Consider the following 21243-nt stretch of genomic DNA (forward strand, 5'->3'; position numbering starts at 1 on the left):
CAGGATCACAAGGCCTTTTATAGTCCTGAACTATAAAACGTTACCAAAGCAAAAACATTATTCTCTACATGATTGAAACATTCATTTACAGTATCAAATAAAAAAAATACTAATTCCTACCTCAGTAGTCAAACAAGTGTTCACACATAAGTGTTAGTGACCTTGTGTGAACTAAGTAGTTTAGCATGTTAATGTATGTTCTTGGATGTATATTTTTTACTTTAACTATATTCCAAGTGGTAACCAAACAATCATACAAAGTAAAAACATAGATAAATGTTTGTCATTAAGCTTACATTAATATGAATCCCACGAGATGTAAAATGGTTTACTTTGGAAATAACTGGAAAAGTAGTATCAACATAAAACATCGAAACAAAAAAGTAAATCGGTCCTGTGAATAGGTCTTACCATGAAACCTATGAAAATAGCATATTCCCTTCATGGTAAATTCGCTAAAACTTTAAAAAAATGTCATTGCTGGTTAGCGAAATTTGTTCCCAGACTGCCAGGACCTAGCCATAAACATTTAACTATTATAAGTTCTAATACTGTTAACCAATAAATAAACATCACTGCATATCCTGTAATTACTGTAATTGAGTCGGTCCAATTGAAGACACCCCAAAAATTAAATTAAATTAATTAAATCATTATTTAATTAGAATGTCAATTTATGATCTTTGCTCCGATCTTGCATGTTAAATGAGAGGGAAACAAACCCTTTTTTCTTGCGAAATCGCCAAACAGAGAGACAGAGAGCAAGCTTACTATTCATAACTTAAAAAAAGCCTGCCAGCCTTGATTATACAAAATCTTGGTACGTACTTAATTCCAGCATAGTGGTCAACACTACTCATACACTGAACATTTAGGAATGAAAAATGTTTCTATCCCTCAAGTTTCTCTCACCCAATATTACCAACTACATTTTTTGCACTATAACCTTCCTGAAAGAGAAATTCTCCAGAGTCATGGAACGATTAATACTAGTTGTTTATCTCTCCACACTGGCCAATATAGAGCTCTGAGGTTACCACAGAACCAAGAGTGTAATTAGAATACTAATCATCAAACTGTGTTTAACCACAAATTGATTGAGTCTAACAAACACCACAAAAGTGTTTATTCAATCTTGGCAAATGACTCATGGGTACAATCAGTATTTAGTGTTAGATAACAACGCTCTACCTTACTTTGTGACACTATTTAAGCTTTCATCATTTGGCAAATTTTCATAATCATAGCTATAAGCAAATTTCGATTGAGTATTTGATCCCTAGAAGTCCCTAGAACAGAGTGCCACACTCAACGTCACATCTTTAGTTTCTGTTTGAATGATCCTTGTAAGGAAATTGTAAAAGTCGCTAACAAAGTAGAGTGTATAAATGGAGTTGGTGACATATTTTATGGGAAGTGAGTACAACACGCATAACAAAACTTGAAACAAATATTTACACCCGTACTATTTTAACGAGACAGAGACAGTAAATATATAGAAAACTTGGTAAATGATAATCGATTCGATTTTGAATGCCATTTACCTCTTTTATCGTTTACATCAATTTCAACACATGTTTCTGTCCTTTATTAATCTTATACCCACAAAAAAAAAAAAAGTTTTATTTGTCACAATAAATTCATGTAATAGTAGCAAAATATTTGACATTTTGCAAGCTTTTACAAATTTGCATGAAATCTTGTGCCTCCAACTTATAGGTTATGAATAATAAGACTAAATCAACATTGACTAGTAAATAATTCGATCTTATCTAAATTTAGCCATTACTGTTCTAATGATGAAGATTAGAAATTGCAAACAAAATTTAGGGTTTGCCAAAGCACTTACTAAATCAAACACTGCTGGCCACTTTAAATTACCATTCCACACAATGATTCAACAATTTCACACAAGATAAGATAAAGATGGGTTGTGTAACAAGTATTTGACTAGTAATTGAATTAAACCACTCACCAAAGGTACTGTAAGTTCTGTTCATGTCCAAACACTAATGTTGACTTGTATAGGTTATGTTGTACATGAAACCTTGTCACCAAAGGTGAACTTTGACCCCTTATCTGTTTTTGTGTACAAAGCACACATTCATCTGAAGTTAAGGTGGTTCCTATGGAACTCTTCTGCTATTTGGACATTTTCTCAGAGGACAAACAAGAAATTTCCATAGTTTGTGTGGGAAAATTTTAAAATATGTGATTTGGATCAATTAAAACCTTTAGAGAAATTTATATGGGATATATCTTCCTGTGGATTTTTGATTAACTAGCTAAATAGGGGTGAAGTTCAATAATACAACCACTAAAATTTTACCATCTTAACTGTTTTAAAATAGCGTAAAATGTACTATGTAACTGCTTATGTTCTGCAACTTATAATCAATTTTCAAACATTTAGAACTGTCTTTACTACTTAATACTGAACTTGATTTCTAATCTATATAAATAAAATTAGAGTTTTGTCTGTACATTGCTTAGAATAATGAACTTTTTGGTTATTTTTACATTTCATAGGTCAGAGAAACCGAATCAAACCTTATCTCAATTTCTGTCTGTCTGTCTGTCTGTCTGTCTGTCTGTCTATCTGTCATTCTCTTGGTAACGCTAAAATACGCACTTTATTACAACTACTCCTCAATAACTATAGCACTGTCCCGCCTGAAACTTATTTTCCAAATACTATACATATATGAGATGGTTTTAGACGTATTTCATCGAATATGAGACAGTTAGATATTTAACAGTAAACCCTTGAAAATCAAGTTTTTGTCGATTTTTGACGTGGAATTTCTGGAAGCCCATGTTAACCTTATGAGAAATGAAATTATTGAATCTTAACAGCTGTTTCAATTAAACAAGTTGGTTCTGTTCTGTGATGTTCAATAGCATTAAAGTTACAAGGATTACCAACAGGGTGCAGCACTAGCACTATTATTTCTTTTACATTTATGACAACAGCTAATTTGCAACCTGGAGGCGAGTGAGCGTAGCGAACGAGCTAACCTGAAGGAAAGTGAGCGCAGCGAACGAGCTCCAACATACAGGTGAGTGAGCGTAGCGAACGAACTTCAACCAGGACGTGATTGAGCCATGCAAACGAGATCAGATAGTAAAAATAAAAGTAAGCCTACCGTTATAGGATCGACCGGCAGACACAGAGGTAATTTAACCTTTTATTGATTGTCATACCGATCCGGAACAACAAAAAACAACATAAAATGAAGCTATGTATAATAGTTTGGCCAGCATATCTTAAAATATGCAAACCAACTGCTGTTCGTTATATAAGAAGGTTTCAACTGAATATTATAAGATCCCCGTGCGTAGAACGGGTACACAGCTAGTAAATTATAAACAAAAATATTTTAAAATGTTATAAATATTATGTAAAAATATATTAAAAATTAACAATAAAATAAAATATGTAGTGCAAACACTGTTTGAAAAATAATACTTCAAAAGTGGTTGTCTTACATTAGTTTTTTGTAATTCCCATTTTGAACAAAATCTTAGGGAAAATAAAACCTTAATTTCATGAATGTCATCAACTAGTTTGTAAAAAATACTATATTCAAGTAACTTAAATACAATAACTTTTAAATAATAGCATTGACTATTGGATACTGAAGTATGATTTGTATTAATAGTCAAAGATATTAGTCAAGTAATAATAAGTAATAATAATAAGTAAAGTCAAATAATGCTCAATAATTAATTAAAAATCAGCTCGGTGAAAATAAACTAAAACAACATTATTTTTTCAACTCAGCAATATAGAATTCTGCACTCTGCACCAACTTTAGGCGGATGTAAACTTAAATTTCTCAGGGGAGGAAAGTAGGGATAATATTTAAATCTGCTACATTGTACAATGAGTGCAAATTTCCTGATTTTATCCAAAAATCTGTTAAGTATAAATTTGAACCAAAAGCTTTTGTGGAATATTTAGGTTGAAATTAACCGCAGATATTATTCTAAGTTACTAACTATAGGCGTTGATTGAGCCATTGTCAAGGCCTTGCTGTAATAAGCCACAGAATATTGAGAAGCAGTGTGTACAGAATGACAACTCTGCTATTTAGCAGCATGAGTCACATCTGATATCATTTCGCAGAAGCATTGCTAGGCAAAGATAAGGAAGTAGACTAAACTGTGACTAGACGCTGACTGCAGCCGAACATTATAATGCTCAAACTGTATATTATGCACTATGCAGTTAGGATTTTTCCAGTTTTGTGAGTTTGGGTACAAAATGTTAACTTATTGGTTACCATAAAATACCATGGTTTAAGCCTTTGGGCATCCAAGACTGATTCAATTCAATTTTCAGCGAGTTTTCCTATGGGGAAGTTCGGTAGCTATTACTGTAGGTGGCACGGTAAGACCTAGGCTTGGGACCGATTTCCTTTTTCAATTTTATGTCACCAGAGGCAAAAAACACTATTTGTTCAAATTGCTATATATGTATGTTTGTCCCTATGAAAGCGATAACTCGAGAAAATTTAGTTTGAAAGTGTAGGACGGTGTAACTTGAATGAGTCCATGAACCAGCATGATCGGATCTTATGTGGGAACAGGGGTTTATGGGGTAAAAATTTGGTTTTCCCATTTTTGACCCTAAAAAAAATCCCAACTGCTCTCTAAGCCATTTTGACGAGCTTAAAAACAAAATAATTTAGTAAATTAAAGTGTTTTGCACAATATTGGTTATGAAGAAAATTGAAAAAAATTTTAATTAAAAATTATCATGTTATTTTATGGAAATTAAGTAAACTGTTGTAGGCCCCTAGTTTGCTTATTATGGATATGTTTATCATATTTGGTAAATTTATTCATTTCACCTTGGTATTCATTAACATTTGGTCGGAAAAGAAAACACGTTTTACCACATAGCAGAAAACCTTAATACTCGTTACATCTAATGATATTCAATTGGAAAATAAATACGTCGGTAGGAATATTTTAGTATGAATCCAAAATTGGACAAATTGAAATTCGCTTAGTTTGCAGGTTCGCTGCGGCGGGGGTATTTTATTCACAGCATAGAACAGTACACCAGCATTTACAACTGTATGTAAATTACAATGGAGAAAAACATCAATTTTAAGGTAAAAGTCCCAAAATAGAAATGATTATAAAAGTGCAACTTGAAAATTGAGTGGTGCAAAATAGATGGCAAGATATAAAATTGTTGTGTAAGTAATAGAAAGGAAACTTGTGACTGAAAAAAAAACACAATGCAGCAAAAGGGAAAAATTTATATTAAAAGCGACTAACATTGATAAACTTTTACTTAATAAGATTAATTTGTATTATATAATACGACTTATTTCCTAAACTTTATGTTTTTAATCAATGTTTTTTTGACAATGTAACTATTCTTGAACTTTCGAAACCCCAAAGGCCGATATACATCGACCAAAAGCAGGCTTTCATAACCCAACAAAAATGGCTGAATTATACTTTACAAAGGCTAAATACTAGAAGTTAGGATTAAAAATACTATAGTTAGGCTTTTAGTTGACCAGTGTAGTTAGTGTGGTGGACCAAGTCTAACCAAAGGCTAAACAAAAGGAATCATCTCCGGCCGGGAGGCATCACTTCACTGTCTCAGTCAGGAGCTAGGAGTGGTGTGCCAGTTCACCAGTGGCAGTGCTAGATGGGAGAGGCCCACTTATAATAAACGGTTAACGGCACAGGTGTAAGTTAATGGGATCAGTGAATTCTTTGAGAAGCGCATCCCAAATCAGGAGTTTTGATAATCCATACTGCGTCTACTATCTGAGTGTGTTCCCATTTAAAACAGTTTTAAATTATTGTACTTTTTGTTGTTTATAAACAGATATAATCAGTCATATACCTAGTTTAAATTCAAAAATAGAAAAGAATTGTCATGTGGGTGTATTAGTTTCCAAATCACTAGCCAGTGATCTGCATTCATAAAATGTATGTATGTTTATGTTTGCTTAATGTATCACAATTTGTAGTTTTAAGACTACTGGACGGCGGAAAATGTATGAGGAGTGTTCTTGTTTCATTTTGTGACCATGAACTAAATGTGCAGAAACCATGGGAACCAATAAGTTACCTAACAGTTGTAGAGGTTGAGGTATGTAAACCACAGGTTGTAAATCTCAACCAATGACATCACAAACGATAGTCTATATAAATCTGCTAATTATTCACCTGCATCGCTTATTTATAAAATGAAATATTAAAAAAGTTTTCTATTCAAGTAGAATAAAATATTTTACAAGAAAACATTTTTAGATGTACTGTATAACTGACCAAAATATTATTAGAAACCAAATACTTTATGGCTACATTGCTACATCTTAAACTACACAGTTTGTACTCAGGCATATTATCAGTTGCATTTAATTCAAATAAATTATATGAGCAGAACTAACATAGCCTGATATCCTTGTCAAGCAGTCACTACAAAGGTGTTATTGACACTTTGTAACAATAAGCTGAAGTCATATTAAACTCTGTCACCTTTGAAATCACCGTAATACTCTGACTTATACACAAAACGTTGTAACTGAGACTGGGATATTGGTGTTTAATTTTTGTGAGCTATTAACAAGTAATAACTATAATGGATGATCAAGAAGTACACTATGTGAAGTTACTAGAGTTTTACAAAATATAATTTCTACATTTGTGACACCAATATAGCGAATTATAGATACTGGGATAGATACACCTGCCACAGCGATCCTGCAGAGTAAGAATCTTTCATGTCAGATTGGATGTTTACTAAAATATTTCCAGAAACAAGTCATATTTATTCCCCATTTAAATAACATCAAATTTTACTAGGACTTAGGTTTGCTGCAACAATTTGTAAAATTCCAATTGTAAAGAATGAAATAAAGTTTTTTCATAAACTTTTGATCAAAATGTATACCATAAACAAGCAAACTACAACAGATTTATTTTCTACAACTCATTTTTTCTACGTAACATTTAATTGTACAACAATGTTTCAACGTACAAAATTATTTGTTTTTTAATCTCTACACAATGACTGTAATGAAAATTGGGCTTTTCATCGTTTTATAGATAAAAAATTTGATTAAACCAATTCTGAAAAATTTCAAAACCCCATAACCGATCTTGCTTGTTTGCGAACCCAATAAGGTTTATCCAGCTTTACATATTCATGACAAATCTCATAAAAACTGGACTAAATTGCTTGAGTTACCCCAATTCATGGACACAAATATTTGAACAAATATTGTTTTTGGGGACTTTAAATTAGGGTGATAAGGTAAATCAGTCCCTGTCTAGGTCTTTCCCATGGTAAAAGCTACTTCTAAAAAAAATTGCTAACACAGTAGATAAATTTGAAAATAGATCTATATGTATTATCATGTGGGTTACAAGTATAATATGCATTAAAGAACTGTGTATTAATCAGAATGGTGTATTAATCTACCTTCCTTTACATGGTCCTTCAAGCAATTCTTAGAGATTTGAAACTTAAAGAACATATATAAATTGTACAGTTGTATACCTTTTTACAATCTTCAAAGAAATAATTTGATTTAATGCATCATCAACAAATCTACTGTGACTATAAGGGAATTTAATACAAATAAAAATAATAGTCCAGAGTCAAAACCTCGTCCCTATAATAAAATGTAATGGTGGAAAATTAATCATACTTTGAAAAAAATGATTACTAATATCCAATATTTAGCTGCTCAATGATAATGTAACATAACAACCATAATTGCAATCAAAAAATCATTTTAAAAATCCCAAAAAAATATTTTAAATGGTGTCAATTTAAACACATTAGTATTCATAATTTGGACATGAGAATGATTTAGTGATGTAGAGTAGATCAATTTAAAATGCACATATTAGGAATAACAGTTACCTATTCAAGGAGGTAACTAGAGCACTTTCAGCTTTCTCCAGAAAAGTGGATCACAATCTGTACATTCTTGCATTCACAGCTGATTAATCCACACTACAGCTGATAAAACTGAGCATTAGCTCACATATTAGTATTACAATGAATGTAAAATATCTATGTAACCTTTAAATTTTTAGTTTGTAGAGGAGATGAATAAATGGAATGTGTATGTACATAAATTTGAAAGTGTGTAAATTGTCTTTAGCACAAAAGCAGTAATGGAAGACCAAACCCATTAAGTAAATCACAGTTCAACGAATATTTACTCTTGTATCATAAGCATTGCTAGTTTTACCTTCACACAGGCAAATGTAGCACCCCCACTAGGATGATATTTGGTATGTGCAGAAACTGCCAGATTTCTGAGTAGCATTGTTTAAAAGTTATCTATAAAGTCTTATCTTTTGTGGATATCATATTGACAGATGTACTTTGGTCTTTGCTTTGACCTTTTCAATAACAAAATAAACTATGATTCATTTCATCTTGATTCGTTTACAGATCACAGTTTGAACTTGTACTATTTGTCTAGTAGTTATAGTGAGTTGATATTAGTTGTAAATACAAATCCCCTAAGACCAAAATTGTAGGTATGAAAATTGTCATTATAAATACCTACCAACCGAATGTGCTGAAAGTGAATTTTTTTAATATACTGAATTTAGAAGATTAGCTCTAACACTACTGAAATCCTGTACAACCCTACACTCATATAGCATTATTTCATGATAAAACACCACCCTAGGTTAAACCTTTCTGAATACATATTTATCATTTAAACAATTTAATTAACACGTGTAAATTATTATTATAAAACCTTTTCACGATAGAAGTCTGCACTATGAAGTAAAGTTAAAACATTGGTTTCGTCCAACAGTTTACTTACTCTGTGTTTTTAGCTCTCTTGAACAAAAGCATGCAATAAAATATTTTTTTTTTATAAAATGGAACGGCTTACACATTTTAATCCTTAAAAATTTAACAAAAAACTGCAATTTTTATATTGAAATCAAAGAGTATTGATTTTATTGCACTTTAAAAACATACTAAAACAATAAATTGATAGTTTGTGTTTTGTGAGGTAATAAAGTCTGAAAAAATTTCAATCCTCAGGCATAGGCTACCCAACAAAGGTGTCATTTTAATAAAAAAATGTCATAAAACCCAAAAAGTGGTTAAAAATAAACGACAAAACACAGTTAAAGGAAATGGCTGGTGAAGAAAGGAAGTGTTGAAGAAACCTCATACCATCTCAGTCTACAAGGAGATTAAAGACTTCAAATGGTGTTTAATCCTTTTAAGACTCCTTCGGAGAAAATTAAATTGCAATTTAATTTAACTTTCCAATAGAAACTATTTGCACAGGAAGTTCTATTTTAATTGTAAAATATAAATGTACTCTGTCTCAGAAATTTGCTGATGATTTATTGAACATTACAAAATGTTCCTGATACATGTTAATTGGACTAAACTAGAAACTAGATTAATATTTCTAGGAATGAGTTATTTCAACCTGTTATTTTCTATTCTTGATCATGAAAACTTCCTATCACAAAAACCTACATAAAATGGTTAGCAGAACTAATTGCAAATAACACCCAATAGCCTACAAACAAATCATTGAAGGGAAATTTCATTGCTAAAAGAGATTGCAGCTAAAAAGAAGAATAGTATTAAAACAACAATAAAACACATACCATCTAACTGGAAGGCACTATTGCTGGGCATTGTAAGGCTACACTACACACACACTAACTGACCCGGCCACTGCATTTGTAAACAATGAAGCTGACCATATCCTGTCTCCTTCCAGCTCCAGTGCTACCAACCTGTTCTTCCTCCAGTTCTGCCAACGGTGCAAGATATCCCCATTTTCTCTACCTCAACAACTACATGGACATTATCATATCTCCTTCCAGCTCCAGTGCTACCAACCTGTTCTTCCTCCATTTCTGCCAATGGTGCAAAATATCCCCATTTTCCCTGCCTCAACTAAATTAACATTATCAATATCTACTTCCAGCTTCAGACCTACATAACTGTTCTTCCTCCAGTTCTGCCAATGGTGCAAAATATCTCCATTTTCCCCACCTCAACTACATTGACATTAGCATGTTTCTTTCTAGCTCCAGGCTTACCATCCTGTTCTTCCTCCAGTTCTGCCAATAGTGCAAAATATCCCCATTTTCCCTACCTCAACTACATTGACATTATCATATCTCCTACCAGCTCCAGTGCTACCAACCTGTTCTTCCAAATCTGTGAATAGTGCAAAATATCCCAACTTTCCCTGCCTCAACAAAATATAACAAAGCATCCTCCTCTTCTACTGTTCAAACCAACAATTAATTGAACATGTGATAGCTATAAAATTATTATTTATCGGTGAAAATGTTTACAGCTGATTTTCTATTAGTTCCTGATTAGCCCTTGAGCTGTGTTAACACAAGGCCAAATTGGCGCAATGGTTTTGTGTTAATGCGGCTTTAGGCGTTTTAAATATAAGGTGTGATGTTTATATCACTAGTTGGTGAAGTTATCGAAGCAACATTTCTCCCAAGGGATCAGAGCAATTTGTTTGACACTTTAATCATTAAAAATCGGTCCAAAAATGAGGGAGGAGTTCTGTTTTTACAAAAATCGGCTTAGAGTATTATACTGTATATATAGATAGATGTTGTAGTTTGCCTGTATATGGATAGGCGTATATTTTGATCAAACTTGGCAAATTTATTTATTTTATACTTAGCTATTAATATTTTACTGAAACAGACTTAATTAGTTTCAGTTTCCTTGTACAGTAAAACCTCGATAAGAAGACCCTCGATAACAAGTCACCCTTGATAACAAGGGTCATTTTCAAATCCCCTTGAAATTATTTTACCCCTAATCACATGTTACTGTAAACCTCGATAAGAAGTCAACCTTGAAAACAAGTATTTTTTTATGATCCCTGTGAGAGTCTTGTTATCATGGTTCTACAGAAGCAGCAAAAACCTAGGTACTCGTTAAACCTAATGTTATTTAAATAGACTTAATTGAAAATCATTCAGAGAAATGGAAATTAGCTTAGTCGGTAGGTTTGCTGCAGCGGGGGTATTTTTTAGGTCTAAGGATCTAAAGATGACATGTACAGTTTTGTCCCAGACCTAGGCTTTACTGTGGAGATTACAGACAACGGTGATAGCTGCTTTCCAGTAGAGAAATTCGCTAATAAGAAAAGAGAGAATTGAGAGGAATGTTACAGTAATCACTGGGTGTTTGTTGAGCACTGTAATCATGAGTCTCATCGCCCCTAGCCTCGAATCATCTCTAACTGGCCTCAAAGCTCCCCCCTATAGCTGTAACTCAGCTAAAACCTACATAAAATATTACAATTTTGACATACTTGATGAGTTTTATATTGTAAAAATCCAGGACTGTAGTAGAATTAAATGCTAGAAAGAATTGACTTATTTTCTTGAATTTGTATATTCAAAGACAAAAAGTTGATAAAAAATAATAAATTTAGTCAGAACATGGCTAAACATAAAAAATAGTGTATTTTTTTACAGTAATTGACCGTTGCAGAACCACTAAAATAAATTCTAGATTTTTTTACAATGCTGTCTAAGTAAACAAATTTAAAGTAATTAAAGTTATAGGATAGTGGTAAACGATAAATGCAATTTATTTTCCAACTACAACCCTATATCAAACGGATGGCTTGTTATCACTATACACTTTTTAACTAAGCAAGCTGGTTTGCAAGCTGTTAACTGGTTTGCTAATTTTGTTCTTATTTTGTTTCTTCGCAAATTTGTTCTAATTAATCAAAAAGCAGCCTCTTCAAGGGACACCTTGTATAACATACAACAATTTATTTAAAATAATTATTAGGTTTTCGAGGCGGGAGGTCTCCAATGTTAAGCAATAATTCTAATGTAGAATATATATATATTTTCTGTACAATAAAGGACTTAAAGGCTCAATAGGTACGCCGTAAACCTCCTGGCTACATATATCAGAGTGCAAATTGCCATTCGTGAATAATGAAATTTGAACATAGGTCTATAATTAGAGGAGAACTGCACTCTAGCTAATAAACCTTTGCTCGTTAAAAGTATTTCATGGTGTATTAATTTTTTTATACCAACACTATAGATTTGGTACAATGAACTATGAGTGACTGGGTAATGGAGTAGCCTACGCTAGTTAAAAAGCTCATATTAAAATCTAAAAATTCATCCTGCCAATAATAGATTCTTGATGAAGGTAGATTTTTCTTGTATAGTAACAAAGAACGCTCGAAAAAATTAAACGTGAGACAAAACATACAAAACCGAACACTAACATGTAAAATCCAAATGAAAAGCTGAGGATTTCCACAAAATTGAGGCAAAGTTAGAAGATGAAGGTGATAAATTGGAACGTGACGGATAGAGAGGACTTGAGACCAGATTCAAATCAATTATCAAGACTTGGTTGACTCAAGCCTGTGAAACACTTGATATGATAACTGGGTCAGGGTCTTCATACAGATACTACATGCACCACACTTACAAGTATTGATAGGTGTGATGTACAATATCGGATGAAAGAAATATAAATCATTTACATTTGTTACCCTTTTGTTAATTGTTTAATTTAGTGACAGTAAAATTCATATGTCAATCCATTTAAGTAAATTTTTCAGCACATGCAGCTCAATAGAATTTTTAATTGAATTTGTATGAAAACTTAAAACATAATTTTAGTCTTACTCATCATGATTAAAGGATCATAATGAAAAAAATAACATTAAAAGTCAGACAAAAACTGCAGAGAGAGAGCAATGTTTTTCTAACTATAGCATGACTTATGTGAGTTGTATTATGATTGTGGGTTGATATTTGATCACAAAATGAAAGGATATGCTGCAGTAGATTAATAATTTTTGTTGTTGCTAGACTAGTGGTTAGCATCTAAAGACTTAGTAGTTTCGTGTGGGATGGACAGTGGAGTACGGTAGTAGGGTGGGGGAACGTGTGGGATCAGTGTTCCTACTCTCCTTGTAGCGAATTTCCCATATAGGGAATAAGCTATTACCTTAGGTCTCATGGTAAGACCTAGACCCAGGACCGATTTACTTTTTCATTTTGAGGTCCCCAGAGGCCAAAAATACCCTTCGTTCAAATTCATAAAATGTATATGTCCGTTAGCGCGATAACTAGAGCAAAAATGGTCCGATTTTGATTAAATCTGGTACAAACGTTTTTAAACCTACATTTATTTGAACAAGTTCGCAAACCAGCATGGTCAGACTATGGGAACGGTGGTTTATTGGGTAAGAATAGGTTTTTCCATTTTTGACTCTAAAAACACAAAATTTCAAAATTTCTTTCAAAAACATTTTGTAGAGTTAAAAAAAAAATAATTTTGTATACTGAAGCGTTGTTGTATACCTAACGGTTACAGAGATAATTTAAAAAATTGCAAATTAAAAATTCCCATATTATTCTTATGAAGAATAAAAAAAAACTGTTGTAGTTTGCTTGTTTATGGATATATTTTAATCAAATTGGGCAATTTTGCTTGTTTCATTCTAGGCTATCAACATTTCAATTATTAGTAGTCCAAAGTTGTATAATAAATGAGTTTAACTTAGTGTGTTTGAGCTTTACAAGTGTTTCTAGTGAGAGAGAATTTCAATTACTTTTAGATAGGCCTATAGCTGACCAAGAAAAAATTAGGAAGTAGCAAAATTTACAGCAGTTTAAAGTGCTTCTAAATTAATGCTGAATTAGCACCGGACTTGCACTGAAGACCGAGGCGCTAACCACTAGGCTATTAGCACACCACAGTATTACTTACCTCTCATACTCCCTGTTGCTAAATTTCCTTAATAGTGTGAGTAAGACCATATTTTGCACGGGTTATTTTCAGATTTAAATAAAAATTGTTTATTTTACATACGTAGGGCCCTTGCACACGAGAGCTACCAGCCAGGTAACTGCAGTTGAAAAATAAACACAGGTAAATGAAAAACCACTCCACCAATAGCCACCGTACAACTAGTCGAGAAAATGCTGACAAGCAATCAAAAGTTCCTTCTTCTTGCGTAACTAATCAAGAAAAGAAAGCGAAGACGCAGACATATATTCCATGTTCAGCCAATACTAACCTCCAGGAAGGACAATTGCTTTTATTGTTTTATTACACATTGTTTGACGAACTGAGTGCTGCCAAAAAAATTCTTTTACTGTTTTTTAGGAGTCATTTGATGAAATGTTTAGCTATAAAAATCTGTTTTAATGCTTTTTATAACTGTGTTTTAAATTCAACAAATAAACAGTTCATCACAAAACTACCCCACAACTAGCACAAAAGTGCGTCTGTCTGCACATGAACTGACTGTTTACCCCAAAATAGTTAATGAAAGCAGTTTCACGGAGGCGGCCACTAGTGGCTTCGTCTGAAGGCTCCCTTTTAATTCAATGCGCTGTGACGAGTTGCCGCCACTGCGTCCTGACTGGTAACTGCAGTGGCTGCGTCTGAAGGCCCTCATTTAGAACAATGCTTAAGCTGTGGCTGGCAACCAGTGGCCTAGTGTGAAAGGGCCCTTACAGTCAAGTTAATATTCCGACGTATTACATAACCTAACTTAACATTATAACCTAACAAGTCACCTATGGAAGCTGCATTTAACTGACCTATTCCTAGTCTTGGCTTACATTTCTAGGTCTCGCATTAGCCAAACGAACAGTCTTAAAAGTAATGTTTTTTTTTACTTTGTTTAACCCAAACTTAATTTTTAAAGCAGAAAAGTGGACAAGTAGTTAGGCTATAATACTCGGCTTTTAATCGATAGGCGTTTATCCTTAGAGAGATTATTTTTGAAGCTTTTTTAGTAGCCAGTTAACATATCACAGAGGGCGGTTCATACTTGGCGGGGGGGGTAGAATTTTCATAACATCTTTTTCGGCTACTTTGGCAAGAATATAGTCATTGTATATCAGTGAGAATGGGTTAGAATTCTAGTTAATATAGTAAAGGATAGTATGCCGTTCGTCTCAGATTTTATCTACATCGCTGCAACAAAAGCTTGATATAGACCTAAATTTACGAACAGCCCTCAATTAAGGATTTAAGTCATCGGTTGGAATAGCAAGCCTCCAATTTAGACTACCTTACTTATATGTATTTAATGTTTTAAAAAAATAGAGAAAAAAGAACCTCAATGGTTTTTTACGGTCTTGGGTAATAATGTTAATGGACAAAGATGAACACAATCACTAAACAGATACTTCAAGTAGTCTACTATTATGGATCATACTCTTTCATTCCTCTACAAACATAGGGACCAGCTAAATACTCCACCATATTAAAAACCACAATTACTTACTGCATTTTTTTAAATTGAATTTTTTACTGTTAAAAATTGAAAAATATGCCTAAAATAAAAATAAACTAGGAATGATAGGTGTACCAGTACCACTCATTTCTAATTCATTACTGGGACTAAAAAATTAGCTCAGTCAGTAAAAATGAGCTGATCTCAGTCAGTGTCAAAGCTCCAGGCCATGTTTCAATTCTTAAACATTCACGCTGCATTTATACCTATTCGTCATAATAAACACCTTCCCAATATTTATATTCACTATTAATTCTTAATTTTCCCTTTCTGTAGATGTGACATGGCTGGATTGCTGAATGGTTAAAATGCTCGCCTAGCAATCAAAAGGTCACCGGTTTAATTCTGAGTAAAGTCAGTAGCTTTTTGATGGTTTAAAACCGGACCCAGCTGTCCCTGATCATTGGTCTCTAAATAAAATGATTCTGACTGATGAAACAGCTTATCTTAGTCAGTAGAAAAGCTACACAGATCATACACACCATTGGTTAAAATACGCACCTAGGTGGCGTCCCCATCTTAACTACAGTAATTGATAATTGATCGTTGACACTGACTTAACTAAGTGAGCATAATTTGTCATCATTAGCATTTTCAACCAACTTTTTTACTTAGGCATACTTCAAATGTAGGCTATCACTTTTGTGATAACAATTGAATTGAATTAAAAGACAAATGTGTAACACCGTTAAATTTAGGATCACATAGAATTTTGTCCTACAGACATTCACTAAGCTAAGGGTGCCGCCGCAGTCCCGAGCCCGTTCAGCAGTGTGCACGGTGATAGTTTTACTAAATGTTTTTGTCAGTGTCGTGTTTTTGTGTTTTTATGTTTACGTCAGACTATGTTTCTCAATGTAAAATATTTGACGCGGTTGCTACACCAACAATGCAACTAAGTATGGAATAACCTAGTGCAACCGCGGAGCAGAAGATGACCTAAAGGTTGAAACGTGCGTCCTCCATAGATATACTGGATTGATTGACGTAAGTTGTAATTATTAATTTAAACATCAATCCGTTTGCTACAAATCAATCATGATGCACTAAGCAGTTTGAGGCACCATGTACAGTGAAATCTTTTAGCCTACAGTATTTGATTTAGATTTATAGCTAGATAGTTCTGGTATTTGGCAAGTAGAATTACTAGATCTACTCATGTAACTGTGCCAATCAGCTACTATAAAGAAAATTGGTATTATGAATGCTAGAATATTACTGGAAGAGTATTTAACTACCAAGCGGAATTATAACATTTTGAAAGGAGATGGAGTACCGGTAACCCTGATTCAATGTTTTATCCTACAAATGCTAAAAACAATGTTCATCCTTAACTAAGCCATTAACGCACGTTTAAGTAAGGGTAGGCCTAGGAATAAGTTAATATGGGGTTTTCAGGGAAAGAGGTATTCCAGCGTCCAAGCTTTAGAGACGACGGTCCTTTATTGCGTACCGGCAAGTAAAATCTACAGCTTAAGGCGAGCTCCACACCGGCACAGAAAACGTACTACTATAACCCAGAATGCCAACCGCATGGAAAAAGCATTAAGTGTTTTGAGAGAGCTTTGCCTGTCAATCCGTAGGCAGCGCCACCAGCGTTGCTATGCTATTGCATGGCAACGCTGGTGGCGCTGCCTACCGATTGACAGGCAAAGCTCTCTCAAAACGCTTAATGCTTTTTACCATGCGGTTGGCATTCTGGGTTATATTAGTACGTTTTCTGTGACACCGGTGGGTAGTGGCATCAGGCCTATCACAATGCAAAAAGTTATTTAATGGTGATTTATCGAATTTAACCCCAGGACTTTAGTAGCCTACTGTAATATTATGTGCTAACTTAACGCCAAGTATAACGTCCCCATCCATGTTTAAAAAGATAACTTAGGAATATAACTTAGGATATAACATTGAATAAGTTACTGTAGGTAAGTTTAAATTTTCCAAGGGACTAGGGTAAATATGCATTTTAGGGTTTGCACGCGATTTTTGAAATTTTTTTTTCATTCTACTCGAAATTTAACGCTGATTCCGAAAATGACGTTCTTTTTCCGCGGAAAACGACCATAACGCGGAAAAACGACCAAAACGACCAAAAACTCTTTTTTTACCAAAACATGTCATGTGGGTACTCAAATTAACCGTAATATTAAGCAGATCACGACTATGCAGGAATTTTTTGGATTCGAGGTCAAATAAGCGAGATTTTCACGTAAATATGCGATGCTATTTTGGATTTTTGCTCTAACTTTTGTCTGTTTTAAAATACCAGCTGATCAGGATCAGCTGGTTATTATTTTATTATAATTGTTTATGTTTTAATTTAACAGGTAAAAGGGATGATACTATGCATAACCTAACTTAACCTAACCTACCCTAACCTAACCAACCTAACCAAACCTAACCTAACCAACCTAACCAACCTAACCTAACCAACCTAACCTAACCAACCTAACCTAACCAAACTAACCTAACCAACCTAACCTAACCAAACTAACCTAACCTAACTTAACCTAACCTAACCTAATCAACCTAACCTAACCTAGCCTAACCTAATCAATCTAACCTAACCTAACCTAACCAACCTAACCTAACCTAACCTAACCAACCTAACCTAACCAACCTAACCTAACCAACCTAACCTAACCTAACCAACCTAACCAAACATAACCTAACCAACCACACCAACCTAACCTAACCTAACCAAACTAACCTAACCAACCTAACCTAACCTAACCTAATCAACCTAACCTAACCTAACCTAACCTAACCAACCTAACCTAACCTAACCAACCTAACCTAACCTAACCTAACGAGCAACATGGCAGTGCTACTACAACCAATGAATAGGTTGGTACTGAAAAATTTCCCAATTTCAAGCATATCTCCCATAATTCTCCCGACTAATTACCCATTATTTTTTACACATTAAATTACAACGATAAACCACGTTAGATGTCTCCCCCACCCAAAACCCCGAATTCCCACCTGTCCCCTAGTGAGTTGGAGTTATTGCTGGTAGTATCACGTTTTCGTGAATATCTCGCTTATTTGACCTCGGATCCAAAAAATTCTTGCATAGTCGTGATCTGCTAAATATTCCGGTTAATTTGAGTACCCACATGACGTGTTTTGTTAAAAAAAATATTTTGGTCGTTTTGGTCGTTTTTCCGCGTTATGGTCGTTTTCCGCGGAAAAAGAACGTCATTTTCGGAATCAGCGTTAAATTTCGAGTAGAATGAAAAAAAATTTCAAAAATCGCGTGCAAACCCTAAAATACATATTAACCGGGACTAGGACTATGATTAGGCCTACTTAATCATAAATGAGCACATTAAGTTATGTTTTCAAAAAATACAAGTTACATTATTGAGTGTCTTGAATAGCATACCTGAATGCTGAATGACTGTTTTTATATAACTGGAATGGGAGTATGACAGCGGCAGTAAACCAAGCCATAAACTATTTTTAGGCTAAGTTATAGCCTACAGCATAGTAATGAATCATTGGGAAAATTTATTGAAATAGTTCCAAATGAAATAAGTGGACTACAGACATTCTTTTGTTTACTATCAGAGAAAGTTGAAAGAATTTGCATGGCAAACTAGGGAGTAAGTTTCGGTAAATTTCAAAATGAATGTTAAGTTATTGAGTGTGTTTTACAGAATGTGTTGGTATCTGGACGCAGAAAAGTGACAACTTCGTTATGAATAGGTTATCAAACTTGTTTAAAAACTTAAAGAAACATTTCAAATTACCACAGTAAATAAACATAACCTCAAACCATCCCAATCCTAATAACAAGCATATCCATGAATATAGTAATAACTAAATTCCATTGTAAAGATTATAGAGTCAGATTAGACGATTTTTAACATTAAGTTATATAATTCGAGCTAGAGAATTACTCACATTTTGATGATTTCATGCTGAATATTACATGTTTAGCACAACTTAACAAACGAATTGACGAACAATATAGCAGAAACAGCTGATTTAGTGATTTAAAAGGGAGACGATCCCTACCACCACTCCCAAGATTATTGATTGTTGCCGTATGAACAAGTGGGTATAGAAAATACGAATAAAAATTCATCGATGTTTAATAAATATAGGATGTAAATTATCTCTAGCAGTGTCAATAATAAAGTATAAATCAAAATTTAAAACTTACTGGGGAAGTTGTTGATTTTGACGTTCCTGTCGTCTGCCTCAGAGAGTAAAGTATCATGTTGTTCTGAAGGCGTACCCGGGCGAGAATATTTTTCTTCTTCTTCTGGTTCATTATCAGCACGATTATCAGATGTAGAAGTCATCACTGGAACCGCGAAAGGTTCTATTTGCTAGAAAAATTCGATCAAAAAACAAAATCACTGCAAATCATGATGTCTCCCCTCAAACACTACTGTGCAAACGTAAAGCGGTGGTAGCGCTCTGAACGTTCGCGTTTCGAACTCAGCAGACGACAGCCAGCGCTACCTAAACGATAACACTCCCCGCTAATTGATAATTTGGAACAGCTGATAGCGCTGCTTTCACTGCCTTATGGATATCAACTGACTTGCGACAGTTTCGGGAACCACGCAATAATCATACATTTTATTTATTGGTCGTCTTTTATACTGCTTTAAACAAAACTAAAACCTAATCAAAACTAGTTCCCCCCTAAACAGTTCTGCAAGGACACCCGGGCGACTGTTACCCAGGTGGCAAATCTCGATTTCTGCATATCTAACGTCCTGAGTGAAGCCAATAATTTGTTACCCCACTCCATTACCTTGACACATCGTAAAATCTAAAATCTCGTCCTTTGCTTCTCACGCCTCTTTCACTTTTAACCGGTTGGTTACAGTCAATTTTGGTTGTGGAATGGCACGGCTTCGGGTGATCCTAACCTTGGAATATCAGCTAAGAACGAAAACAAGGAGCTATGAACAATTTCTATTCAATAAGCTTACAAAAGTAACAGTTTAGGCAACGTGACGAATTTTATTAGACAAAGCATTAAATGTACCAAAAATTTTGATTACGTCAAGAAATTAGGTAAATAAAATTACAGCCACTACTTAAATATGAATTGTTTTATTTATGTTTATTTAAATTAAACAAAAATCTCAAATAAAAATACAGCGTGAGAGAATACCTTTCAAGATTATTTCAAATCTTATTGAAAGATTATTTGAACTACTGTACAGTATTAATATCAATCATTAGAACGTAATTTTGTGAAATCACTATTGTACCTATTATATTATCTGATAGCCCAAAAATAAGGGGTCTATATTGCAATTTAAATTAATAGTAAATATGTATGGATTGGCCTAGGTTTGATGTCTAAATCTAAATCAATACCATTGCACTTCAGCTTAAACAGATATGTGTCTGAATCACGACAGAGCAGTAAAACAATTTACTTTGTTTAACTAACCATAAACACTTAAAAATAATCCCAAACCACAATAAAACTACTTAACTGACATGATAAGCTTTTGTAATTATTTGCACAACAGCATGATTTGTTATTGTATTGAATGTAATTTGTAAAGTGGTTTTGCCGTTGGTTGGTTGGCAAATAAACAGATAAATATACAACTGTTAAACTCAGAACTTCTCTAAATATCTATACTCTAAATACCGTTAGACCTAGTTGGATATGAGTTTTTTTTAAGTTTTTTATACACTCAAAACTACTTTTAAACATTCCTTTACGATATTTATTGCATCAATGTCAACGGATATTATATCAGAAAATGATGGATCGTAAACATAAGCAAATTATCACTGGTTCGAATATACTTATCACCATAATTTCTGATTTAGACATGTTTTACAGTTACATTAAAAATGTATCTCAAACATGTTGGCCTATACGTACTATACTTTCGGACACAGAAACATACTAGTATGTATTCTGTTTTTCGGACCAGTG

General features: G+C 33.7%; 1 protein-coding gene across 3 annotated transcripts in view; it reads right to left on the bottom strand.

Annotated features, from left to right (window-relative positions):
* The window catches only part of LOC128999698 (sodium/hydrogen exchanger 9B2-like), a 56670-nt gene extending 36902 nt beyond the window's left edge, over nt 1-19768 (bottom strand). Inside the window, exon 1 of one of the 3 annotated variants that reach the window (XM_054426326.1) lies at nt 19489-19768. In XM_054426326.1, the coding sequence (XP_054282301.1) occupies nt 19489-19630 (142 nt within the window). In that variant the 5' untranslated portion in view covers nt 19631-19768. The other 2 variants (XM_054426327.1, XM_054426328.1) reach the window with 2 other exon arrangements.
* Between the last annotated feature and the right edge of the window lie 1475 nt (nt 19769-21243).

This window comes from Macrosteles quadrilineatus, unplaced genomic scaffold (genome assembly GCF_028750875.1).
Source record: "Macrosteles quadrilineatus isolate MER2022 unplaced genomic scaffold, UCM_ALF_1.0 Scaffold_8__2_contigs__length_117827958, whole genome shotgun sequence".
Lineage (NCBI taxonomy): Eukaryota > Metazoa > Arthropoda > Insecta > Hemiptera > Cicadellidae > Macrosteles > Macrosteles quadrilineatus.